We start from the raw sequence: 12,654 nt of genomic DNA on the forward strand, positions 1-12,654 counted from the left end.
AAAAGCACCAGACTGCGGAACACCTACCCCTTGGCACGTGAGATTGCCACAAGGGGGGGCCCCGGGGAACAGTTGCAGGCCTGTTTGGTGTGGCCCACCTTCTCCCTTTTGCCACACCACTGCCTATTCTAGCCTGTTGCGGATCCATTCCCCTCTGTACTGCTGTCCTCGCTCGGCTTGCCACCTTCACAGGTTGGGTCAGTGATTTCATCGTTCACCACCTCCTCTGCCACTTCCTAACTTTGGTCATCCTACTGACTTGTTGCTCTAACGAGAACCTCACTTATCGACAACTGTGTCTCATCCTTAACCTCTTGAGACCCTAATTGCCGTTGACTTATTGGCAACTGTGTCTCATCATCATCCACCTCGTGAAACACCAATTGCCATTCCTCACCGTCATCTTCTTCTGATTGTGGATTCTCAAGAGTTTGGGAATCAGTGCACAAGATCTCCTCATGTCCCTCTTCAAGCGGGCTTGGCGAGAGGCCCAAATCAAGGAATGGCGATGAAAATAGCTCCTCGGAATATCCGAGTGTGGGATCACTTATTTGCCAAGACTCTCCATGGAAAGAGGGAGGAGGATCAGGGTGAGGATTCTGTTGACCAGACTCTTGGCTACTGAGACTGGACCTTGTGGAAGACAGGGTGGTGCTTAACCGACTGGAAGCATTATCTGCTGCAATCCAACCGACCACCTGGTCGCACTGGTCTGACTTCGAGAGTGGTGTCCTGCGCCGCCCTGCAAACTGGGACATGAAGCTAGGTATCGTGAATGAGTGAGTTTCTTGTGCTCTGGCAGCAGGCACAGTTTCACCGCATCCAGGGCCACGGTCTCTGTGTGCACCATCAGCAGCACACCCACTTCCCCATCCCTTATTGCTCGCCTTGAGCATATTAAATGGTATATATGCCTGCAAGTATGTCACAAGTACAGTAGCGCAGGTTTAAGTGTATGCGCAAATAAATAACACTGAATGTCATAGATATTTAGGATGCTCAAACGTTATACAGGAGATGTAGCGCAGGTAATGTCGCTATCACCAGCGGCTAAGAAAAAATTACACTGAATGTCACAGATATTTAGGATGTGCAAACATTATAGAGGAGATGTAGCGCAGGTAATGTCGCTGTCACCAGCGGCGAAAACATTACACTGAATGTTACAGATATTTAGGATGCACAAACGTTATACAGGAGATGTAGCGCAGGTAATGTCGCTGTCACCAGCGGCGAAAACATTACACTGAATGTTACAGATATTTAGGATGCACAAACGTGATACAGGAGATGTAGCGCAGGTAATGTCGCTGTCACCAGCGGCGAAAACATTACACTGAATGTTACAGATATTTAGGATGCACAACCGTGATACAGGAGATGTAGCGCAGGTAATGTCGCTGTCACCAGCCGCCAAACAATTGCGCCGAATGTCACAGATATTTAGGATGCGCAAATGTAACACAACAGATGTAGCAGAGGTTGTGTCACTGTCAGCAGCGGCCAACCAATTGCACGCAATTTAGCACAGGTTGCACTAATAATATATATTGCAGCCAGATAAAACAATAGTCCTTAAAAGGACTTTTGGGTCTCTAACACCTTTCAACACTAAACCCTACCTAAAAAAAAAAAAATCATGTCCCTACACTATCTGTCCCTTCTGCTGCAGCTCGCCCTAAGACTGAGCCAAACCACGTATCATCGGGTGCGAAGCGTTCCGGACAGCCAATCCCTGTAATGCCAGTAACCAACATGGCTACGGCATTACAGGGAGCGCCAGTACTTCCCCGCATGTTTATTGGCTGAGTAGCTGCTCTGCCTTCTTTTTACATTACTCCTCCTCAGCCTCTTCCTTGGTCCGCCCCGCAAATCCCTTGCATCATCCACAGGACCGGACGATATTGTGCGCAGCGTCGGCCTCTAGTCCTCCTGCTTGCTTCCGGACTGCCCCCTAGTCACTGGTTTCTCGCCGGTGCTGGCATGCCGGCGGTGCACTGCACACACAAGGGATATTGGCCGGTCCTGTGGATGACGCAAGGGACTTGCAGGGTGGGCCAAGGAAGAGGCTGGGGAGGAGTAATGTAAAAAGAAGGCAGAGCCGCCTGGGCTCCTACACACCGAACGCCGCCCCTGGGCACTTGCGACCCCTCATTTACATATGGATTAAACTGCGTTTTTCCTGCTGTGAAAGTCAGAAGAAAATTACAAAGGTACCATTTGAATCATGGATATATGTGCTAGAGAGCCATGTAAGTGGTGTATAACGTCATATTTTGGTGACAGACTCCCTTTAAGTTATACAGAAGACATGATTAGGCAGCAGGTCCCACAATGAAGCTCCACATCTCTCACATGTCTTACAATCTGAACATTACAATGGCTTCTTTTGTAAGTGAATTCTCTGATGTTTAGCAAGACTTGATTTCTGAATAAACGACTTCCCATATTCTTAACGTGAAAATGTCTTCTCTCCTGTGTGAGTTCTCTGATGTGTAACAAGATTTCCTTTTTGACTAAAGCAGTTTCCACATTCAAGACATGAAAATGGCTTCTCTCCTAAGTGGGTTCTTAGATGTTTCACAAGATTTGATTTCTGGATAAAATGTTTCCCGCATTCTGAGGATAAAATGGATTCTCTCTTGTGTGACTTCTTAGATGTTTTATAAGCAATGATTTCACACCATAACACTTCCCACATTCAGAACACATAAATGGCTTCTCTCCTGTGTGAGTTTTCTGATGGGCAACAAGATTTGATTTCTGACCAAAACATTTCCCGCATTCAAGACATGAAAATGGCTTTTCCCCTGTGTGACTTCTTAGATGTTTGTTAAGAATTGATCTCACCCTAAAACACTTCCCACATGCAGGACACATAAATGGCTTCTCTCCTGTGTGAGTTTTCTGATGGGCAACAAGATTTGATTTCTGACTAAAGCACTTTCCACATTCAAGACATGAAAATGGCTTCTCCCCTGTATGAGTTCTCTGATGCCGAAAAAAACTTGTTTGACTGTTAAAGCATTTACGACATTGTGAACATGAAAATGGCTTCTCCTCTAAGTGGACTCTTTCCTGTTCTACAACATGTGATTTCTGGCTAAAAGGTTTCACAGATTCTGAAGCTGAAAATGGCTTCTCTACTGTATGACTTCTTAGATGTTCTAAAAGCATTGATTTCACACCAAAATACTTACCACATTCAAGACACATACATGACTTCACCCGTGAGTGAGTTCTCTGATGTCTAACAAGATTTGATCTCTGACTAAAACATTTCCCACATTCTGAACATAAAAATGGCTTCTCTCCTGTGTGAATTCTTTGATGTTGCATAAGCAATGACTTCACATCAAAAGACTTCCCACATTCAGAACACACAAATGGCTTCTCTCCTGTGTGAGTTCTCTGATGTGTAACAAGATTTGATTTCCGACTAAAGCATTTCCCGCATTCAACACATGAAAATGGCTTCTCCCCTGTGTGAGTTCTCTGATGCCGAAAAAAATTTGATTGACTGTTGAAGCATTTCCCGCATTCAACACATGAAAATGGCTTCTCCCCTGTGTGAGTTTTCTTATGTCTACAAAGATCTGATTTCTGTCTAAAACTTTTCCCACAATCTGAACACGGAAATGGCTTCAATCTTTTGTGAGCTCTCCGATGATAAAGAAGAGATGATTGCTGATGAAAGCCTTTCCCACATTCTGGACATGAATACGGCTTCTCCCCTGTGTGAGTTCTCTGATGTCTAACAAGAATGGATGTCATGCTAAAAGATTTTCCACATTCTGAGCATGAAAATGATTTGCTATCTCTGTGATTTCTCTTATGCAAAAAAAGATTAGATTTCTTTTTTAAATGTTTCTCACAAGAAAAAACTTTCCCACATTTCTGTTTAGTTCTTGTTTTACCAATCAGTAATTGCTTAAATGAAGGTTTTTTGTGACCAACGGTTTCAGTGGATAGATCTCTGCTGAGAAGGACTGAGGGTACATTAGGAGTTATTAAATCATCTTGTGTGGTATTGTTATCTTCTGCTTCATGATGGGAAGATAAATGGAGATGTCCATAGGAGTCGCTCATCCCGTCTTCCACTGGAAAAAAACAACCTAAATTATATTAGTTTCCCAGCTTTATTGAGACAATTGCAAGCCAGGAAATGTGATCACTACCATCTTCAATAACCTGTAGAATCCCCTGCATAAACATACTGATATAAACTTTTCCACACCACATATTGGTGCAACGTGTCAGTCTAAAACCACTGGTTGACTTGTTTCAGGATTGAGGGATCTCCTATCGCTGGCGATTCCCTTTGCCCTAATTGTCAGAAATAGGGGAGGCTCATCTATTCTCAGACCCAGGATTCCTTCAGGATCAAGATCTACCTCCTGTGATCTTGGCTGCCTGGCCCTCCTTGGCAACTTCCTTCTTAGCTGGATCTCATCATTAGAAATCCTTTGGCCTCCTTGGATCTGGAAAACTAGCCCCCCCCCCCTCTTTCCCATTCATCTGCTACCCTTCTGGGCTTCCTGCAACATCTCCTGTGATGCTGGCCTGTACTGATCAAGGCCTTGTTTAGTAAAAGTACTTTACACATTTACTTTTTTTTGCAGAGCCGCCCTCTTGTCTAAGAGGTTCACCTATTTTAAATTGCATTTGATCGGTCTTACAAGTACTTTCATTTCAGCAGGTTTGGTTTGGTTTTATCAGTTTTTACCAGCTAATTTGCAAGTGTCCTCCTCCCCTTATTTCTCTTAACATCATTAGATGCCTTCACTTTTCCAGTTATTATTTCAACAGCTATTTACCCTTCATCTTTAGGACTAGGCCCTAATCTGACTGAATGCTTACATCTTGTACTACTGATCTCCCCTGCAAGGTGGGAACCTGTCTGCGAGGGAATATGGACAACCGGAGCACTCTGACTCGAGAAGGACGTCATGGGTCCACATACTACAGGTTCTTTCATATCATGTGACCCTTATACTGAATCAGCATTTACCTTCCAATAATTTTTGTGTTTGTGATTTTATCTGTTCACATTGTGTCACATTTTGCTGGTGCCAATGACGATGATGGGGTATTATGGCATTAAATTTATTATATCATTAATGATCATGAAGAGGCGGTTTCTCTGAACTTCCTATCAATTAGCCTATTAGTAAAGACATTTACAATCAAAAAAGATTGATGAAAGGCTCTTACCATTCACAGACACTGAGATGGGTTTTTCATGTTCACTCGTCGTTTCACCAGAACTTTCCTGCAAGATGAAAGACATGAGAAAAATATACCCCGCTGCTAGTTTTTCTTATGTCCAGGTGAAAATGAAACACTTCTACAAAACATGAATTAGAGATAAGTGAATTTCTTGAAATTCGTTTCGGGTCTAATTCGAGCAGAGCACTCCAAGAATTCAATTTGGATCCGAATCGATTCTACCTCAAATACAAGTTCTCTAATTGGCCTGAAACCTGGTATACCACACTCTAAGATCTCATAGGACTCATATTTTTTTTCTCGTTTGTTTCTTTCCTTTATATTTTTTTCTCTCCCTTCCCCCTTTCAGGCCCTTTAATATTAAATAATATCAGAATGACACTGATATGTATAGCTCTGGGTAAATTCATTAATGACGGTGTTAAAAAAACAGCCCGTTTAAAAAGACACTGTGCCGTTACATGGGTTATGCTTTTTAAAATTAAAAACATTCCAATAATTGTCCCGTACTGGAGGCAGATGCCTTCCCAAAAATTCTCCCTTTTTTGGGAGCAGCAGTGCCATAAGAAACCTCAAAAAAGGCAGGCAATGTGCAGCCATTTAGGGGTAGTAGTAATGGCACCAGGCGGAGCAGCAACTGCAGTACAGTATGGAACACCACGAACAGGCAGGCATTAGCATCACTGGGCTGATCATAAATACCCAGCAATGGCAGATCTATTCATTGTCATCTGTTGGAAATATATGAAAATCCTCAAGGATCCATGTGCCTGAATTATTTTGACAAAGCTAATGTTTTGCAAACTCGTAGGACAATTTTGCCTGCTTGGGTGGGAAAATGCCACCTGCCATGAGGAAAACCCTCCCTGAGATCACACAAGAGACTGGAAATCATAGTACTGTGATAGCAAACTTGGCCATTTCCAGCCACTGTTCCAATCTGCATTCCCAGAAGTCCATAGGGTCAGGGAACAGGGTGTGTGCCAGAGAAAGGGCATAGTCCAGGTACAACTGAACCTAGCTGTTCAGACAGTGCATGTCCGTTTACTGTATCAGGTTGGAGCAGCAGCTTCTGCTACTTGTTGTAGCAGAGACAGCAGGAGAGTGGTGACTTAAAGAGGACCTTTCACCATAATAAAACCTCTAAACTGACTATACAGAAGTGTAGAGCGGCGCCCAGGGATCCTGCTGCACTTAGCCAGGCTATGAGCTGAGCGCTGCGATTGGCCAGCGCTACAGCATAGAAGAAGACGCCGGCAGGATCAAGTGGGTGGAGCCTAACTACTTACATACCGGAGGCTATAACCGGAGAACGGAGCGGCGCCCGGGGATAACAGTAAGTGCAGGGGGATCCCTGGGCGCCGCTCTACACGTCTGTATAGTCAGTTTAGAGGCTTTCTTCTGGTGAAAGGTCCTCTTTAAATTTTGGTGAAGGCATGGAACTGCACTGCAATTTCCACAACTAAGAGGTACAGCAGCAACTGCACTGCCAGCAACTTGGCCACGTGGGAGTTCAGTTTGAACACAAGCTAATTGCTGTTTGCAAATAGTCTTCCCATGGCCGCACATTTTGTTATCGATGTCTCATGATGGAATCGAAGACAAGGAGAAGAAGAAGCTGATGATAAGGTCACTGTACTGCTTGGGGATGTGGCCTGTTTGTCACAAAGAAGACTGGGAGAAGGAGGACAGACTTTGCTGAATGCTCGCCAGTTCTATTATCCCACTGGATCTGGTGATTCCATCTCATGTGCTGCAATACAGCTCTGTTGCCAATGCTTGTGTTTGAATGTCAATGACATATTTTAATCCTGCAGATCAGTTTTGTGTGTTGGCCTTGTGGAGAAAAACAGCCATACACGAGTCGCTCGCACAGATATAGCGGCAGCCAAACTTGTTTTCAGTGGCATCACCAGTTCCCAAGCTCATCAAAATAGAAGTAGATCTGGCCCTGGCAGTTTTGGAGGTTTTGGCCACTCTTTGCCACTCATTGCCTCCATTTTTTATTGCTGCCACGCCATCACCCTTCTCCTCTGGTGCTGCCTCCTCCTCAGCACACAGATCTGGTTACCATGTCCTGTCCAACACACAATCATCATCATCATAGTCCCAACCCTCACTGTCACTTTTACAGAAAGTGATATGTCATCGTGGGATCCTTGGCCCTCCACCGATTCCCTGCTCTGGGTTTGCCCCAAGTCACACTGTCGCCACGGCTACTATTGCCGTTACCGTCACCACTGTGGTCCAAATGCCACTACTACTACTACTACCACCACCACCACCACAGCTATGCATTGGGTCCTCTGTCTCTGCTTGAACCACCTCCTTATGGCAGTCCTAACTCTGACACTTCTCGCAAGGAGGTGCGGATGCAGTGCGATTTTCACGCACGGTTGCTAGGAGATGATTGGGATGGGGACCCGATCTTTATTATTTCCCCTTATAACATGGTTATAAGGGAAATTAATAGCATTCTGTATTAAGAATGCTAAGTAAATAAGGGATAGAGGGGTTAAAAAATAAAAAAAATAATTAAACTCACCTCATCCACTTGTTCGCGCAGCCTGGCTTGTATTCTTTCTTCTTCTTTGAGGACCTGAGAGGAAAATGACCTTTGGTGACGTCACTGCGCTCATCACATGGTTCATCACCATGGTGATGGACCATGTGACGGACCATGTGATGAGCCCAGTGCCGTCACCAAAGGTCCTTTCTTTTGCGGCTCGGGTGCGGACCCATTCACTTCAATGGGGCCGCAAAAGATGCGGACAGCACTCAGTCTGCTGTCCGCATCCGTTGCTCCGTTCCAAGGCCCCGCCACAAAAATATAGCATGTCCTATTCTTGTCCGTTTTGCGGACAAGAATAGGCATGTCTACAATGGGCCGTCCGCTCCGCAAATTGCGGAAGGCACACTGGCGGCTTCCGTTTTTAGTGGATCCGCGGTTTGCGGACCGCAAAAAATGGCACGGTCGTGTGCATGTAGCCTAATAGTAACAGTGAACCCATCATGTACCTCATATAATACGCTACATGGTGTTGATGATAATGTCTCTTACTATTATTGTGAGGCACATGGCGGTACAAACTGATAAAGTATATTAATATATCATTATATATAGGATATAATAAATGATAGACACATTGGGTATCGCCGTGTCCGTAACAACCTGCTCTATAAAAATATCACATGATATGCCCCTCAGGTAAATGCTGTAAAAAAAAAGTTAAAAAAAAGACTATTCCAAAACAGCCATTTTTTGTGACCCTGAATCATAAAAAGTGTAATATCAAGTGACCAAAAAGTCATATGTACCCCAAAATGGTACCGATCTGGAAAAAAAAAAGTCAAAATGGCCGATTTGCTGTTTTTGATTATTTCACCTCCTACAAAAAGTCTTACACACCCCAGAATGCCCTGCAAAAAATTATCCCTCAAACAGCTCTGTACGCATAACTACAAAAATGTTAGAGAGATCAGAATATGGCGATGAATAGAAAAAACTTTTTTTTAAGGGTTTTTTTTAGTATTAAAATGTAAGCAAAACTAAACATATGTTGTATCTCCGTAATCTTACTGACCTGGAGAATGAAAGTAACAGATCAGTTTTATGGTATAAGGAATGCCGTGAAAACAAAAAACTCATAAAACTGTTGTGGAATTGCGTTTTTTCCCAATTTCACCCCATTTAAGTATTTTTTTTCCTGCTTCCCACTACATCCTATGCATTAATAAATGGTGGAATTACAAAGTGCAACCTGTCCTACAAAAACCAAGCCCTCATATGCTCATGTAAACTGAAAAAATTAAAAAAATTAAAATTTGCCCCAGAAAGGTGGGAAGTGAAAAATGAAAACGCAAAAACAAAAAAAAACAAAAAACAGAATATGGCTGAAAGGGTTAATGCTGCAAATTTCCGTTCTTTGCAACCTATAAAATGTTGTGCATAATAATTTTACCATTTTTACATTTGCAAGTTGTACTTTCTAGTGGCACTATTTAATATTGCATACGATGTAGTGAGAAGCTAGAAAAATAATTATGGAAGCATTAATTAGTACAGGAGGAGCAGGGAGCGGTGAATACAGCTCTCCCCGTGCTAGCTCTGTACTCCCCGCTGCTTGGTCTTCTTCTGCAGGCTCTGCGCGCTGTGCTGTGTTCTGCGCACAGCGTGAGGATGTCGGTGTACTTTGTGACCTCACGCTGTGTGACGTCGGGTCACAGCACAGCAGGAAGAGCACTGAATCTCAGGAGGGGGTCCGGAACAGGAGAGGTGAGTAAATTTTTCATTTTGTCTGATCTGAGGACTGATTAACTTGGAGGTCTTATTAACATGGGGGTCTGATCTGAGGTCTAAATGGGGGTCTTAGTAACATGGTGTCTGATCTGGGGTCTGAACTGAGGTCTAATAAAAAAAAATATATATATTCTTATTTTCCTCCTCTATAACATACTGTAGGTGCGTCTTATATGACGAATACGGTATACAGTTCTTTTAGCTTTTTAATACTGAAATTTTTGTGGCAAAAATAACCTTTTCTTTTCATCTCCATATTTTTCCCCCTTAACATTTTCAGTTATGTCTATGGAGCTGTGTAAGAGCAAATTTTTTGCGGGACGATCTGTAGTTTTTATTGATACCATTTTGTGGTATGTTTTTTTTCTATTACACCATTCGCCGTAAGGGATCAATATTTTTAGCTTTTATTATTATTATTACGGGTGTTTTTTGGACGTATGATGCCTATGATGTCTATATTTTTGGTTATTTACTTTTATTTACATTTTGGGTTAAATTTTTGTATTTTTTTTTCTACCAAATCTGTTTTTATTCAATTTTACAAAGAACAAACACAATATACAAATGCAAACAAAATACACTGTGATCATCCAGCACGATTGTAGACATCATGGGTACAACGGCACGTCAGATTGTATAACAACGGGTCATTGATTGACACCTTAATATGAAAACCAGTCAGTTACCTAAGCAATAAAAATAGAGGTATGTAGCAGTTGATATACTAGAACATATACACACATAGCCCCATATGCTATATATTGTCACATGCCATGCCAGCATAAAGGGGGATGGTAGTGGAGAAAAAGAACTGATGAAGGGGAGGGGGGGGGGGGGATATAAAGTGAAAAGAGTACTAAAATAATTAAAGGCTTTTAGCATATTGCTCCCAAGGGCCCCATGTACCCATGAAAGAATTGTGTCTATGGACCTGCCAGCTAGTCAGCTCCTCCATGCGACATAACTGATCTACCTTCTGTAGCCATTGATGCTCAGTCAGTGGATAAGGTTGCAGCCATAGCAGGGAAATTAAACACTTGGCCGCGGTTAAGAGGCGTGTTACCAAGGAATGTTTAGAGGGTCAAAAATGTCCCGCTGTAAGGGCAAAATCTGAAGGGCCCAAAGCTCGCATGTGTGCCTGAACCAATATTCAAAAGGAGCTGACCAGTGGGCAGTACCACCATATATGACTTAGCATGCCCACTAAATTTCTTTATTTTTGGCCCCCAACATGTAATCATTCGATTGCCTTTTATATTAAGTATTGGAGTTTTAGCCATTACAGAATATAAAGATCAGTATATTACAATACATGCTGCCACCTGCATTGGAATATACAAGTAATAGTCCTAAAAGCCTTCTACAGCCTCTGGCCTATTACTACTATGGGACGCCTTTCCTGATTTCAGAAAGGAAATAGTGTTCCTGCCCAGAAAGTGCGTGCTTCTGGGGTTTTTTACCTCTCAGACGCCGCGGTCACATTTGAACACAGCATCTGAGGGGATTAATGTCTGTGAACGGCATTATCACTGATCACAGACATTAGCCCCGTATGTCTGCTGTATGGAACTGCAAGCACCCGGCGGCTCAGGCACTTGCTCCAGGACAGGCACCATCTTTAGGGACCTGACATCCGACGTACATGTATGGCGGATGTCTGGAAAGGGTTAAAGGGGACAGTTTAGGGGCCATTTTGTTGCTGACAAGTTCCATTTAATTACAATACAATTTTTTATGACACCAGAAACCATTTGCAAACAACAATAACATGAAATACAGAGTACAGTATACTCCACTGCTGCTGGGGGAGGTCAGTGGAAAGCTCCTTTACATCAGTCTGTAGAGGATTTGTAGAAACCTCAGCTTCACCTACCTGATGATCCAGTGGGATATTTGGTTTCTCCTCTGGACAGTCCTGGGAATACTGAGGACTGGGACATCTCTCTGGTGGATTTCTCTGACTGGATTCATCTGCAGGAAAAACACACGGTGACTGAATACATTGTCTATATCCAATGATGAGTGAATCTGTGATGCCGGCCGGTCCGTGGCTGCTGACATCTCCTTGTTCCTTGAAGGCTGTTGGAGCGTTTACCCAATTCCCTGCTCCGGTGGTCCATACCTGTTGGCATTTCACTGTTCTGTCCATTGTGTGCTCGTCTGCAGACAGCTCTTGGTCTGCAGTGGCTTTGTCCACCTGTAGGGCATGGGCCTCCTCTGTTTCTTAAAGGGCCAGCATGTGTGGCCCTAATCTGTCCAGTCTATGGCTATTACATGGGTTATTTAAGGCACCCTCCCCTGTGGAATGGTGCTTGAGTAAGAGGTTCTAGTTGCTAGTTTCCTGCAAAGTTACTCCACTTTTAAGTTCAGTTGCACATTTACCCACCTCTGTCTGTTAACTGGATTTAACCAACTGCTGCCTGACCTGACCTCTGCCTGTTCCTGGTATTGACCGTGTGCTGCCTACTCTACTGACTACTACCAAAGGTGGCCTGGTGGTTCCCCTGCAGTGACATCCATATGTCATAGGGACGGGGGGGCCTCTAAGTGCTCCTTTAGCAATAGCCCCAGCCAAATCTGTGGCACAGCACATCTACATCCGCATTTTAATTCAAAACTGTTCTCTCCTCTACAGGCATGGAAGGTCTCCTCTTACCCGGTGATGTGAGGGACTGGTGATTCTCCATCATGACGTCCTTGTACAGATCCTTTTGTCCTTCTAAATACTCCCACTCCTCCATGGAGAAATAGACAGCGACATCCTGACACCTTATAGGAACCTGACAACACAAGGATACAGTCATTACCAGACCCCTCCCTTGGCGTTATTGTATAATGTCCCAGCATTCCCAGCATCGCTCACCTCTCCGCTCAGCAGCTCAGTGATCCTGGTGGTAAGTTCTAGGATCTTCTGCTCATGTATCAGGGAATGAGGTGGAGGCTCGGTGATGGGGTTCTGGGTCCTGCTCCATCCTCCTGACACACGGGGTGTCACACACTCCCCAGACGACTTCTTCACTACTGTGTAATCCTGTGTATGGGGAGACGCCGATCACTACAGAGATTCTAAGAGTCCTTCACCTTTCCAGACATTTCCCTGGTTTATTACTAGAGATAAGAGT

At 43.7% G+C, this 12,654-nt stretch overlaps 1 protein-coding gene across 1 annotated transcript; it reads right to left on the reverse strand.

The window, feature by feature from the left end:
- Positions 1-1,612: 1,612 nt before the first annotated feature.
- On the reverse strand, positions 1,613-12,419 carry LOC120999678 (gastrula zinc finger protein XlCGF57.1-like). Its single transcript, XM_040430693.1, has 5 exons — positions 12,396-12,419; positions 12,189-12,312; positions 11,406-11,503; positions 5,215-5,272; positions 1,613-4,100 (listed from the first exon to the last, which is right to left on the reverse strand). The coding sequence occupies exons 2-5, from the start codon at positions 12,271-12,273 to the stop codon at positions 2,581-2,583; spliced, it is 1,761 nt and encodes a 586-aa protein (XP_040286627.1). The 5' UTR covers positions 12,274-12,312; positions 12,396-12,419; the 3' UTR covers positions 1,613-2,580.
- Between the last annotated feature and the right edge of the window lie 235 nt (positions 12,420-12,654).

This window comes from Bufo bufo, chromosome 4, assembly GCF_905171765.1.
Source record: "Bufo bufo chromosome 4, aBufBuf1.1, whole genome shotgun sequence".
In the NCBI taxonomy this organism is placed as follows: Eukaryota; Metazoa; Chordata; class Amphibia; order Anura; family Bufonidae; genus Bufo; species Bufo bufo.

Bases quoted from the DNA above. Each gene is read 5' to 3' on its own strand.
- LOC120999678 (XM_040430693.1), bottom strand. From the start codon at position 12,273: ATGGAGGAGTGGGAGTATTTAGAAGGACAAAAGGATCTGTACAAGGAC. The intron at 5,273-11,405 runs GTAGGTGAAGCT...TTCATCTTGCAG, and splicing joins ATATCCCACTGGATCATCAG to GAAAGTTCTGGTGAAACGAC. The intron at 4,101-5,214 runs GTAAGAGCCTTT...GTTTTTTTCCAG, and splicing joins CATCTCAGTGTCTGTGAATG to TGGAAGACGGGATGAGCGAC.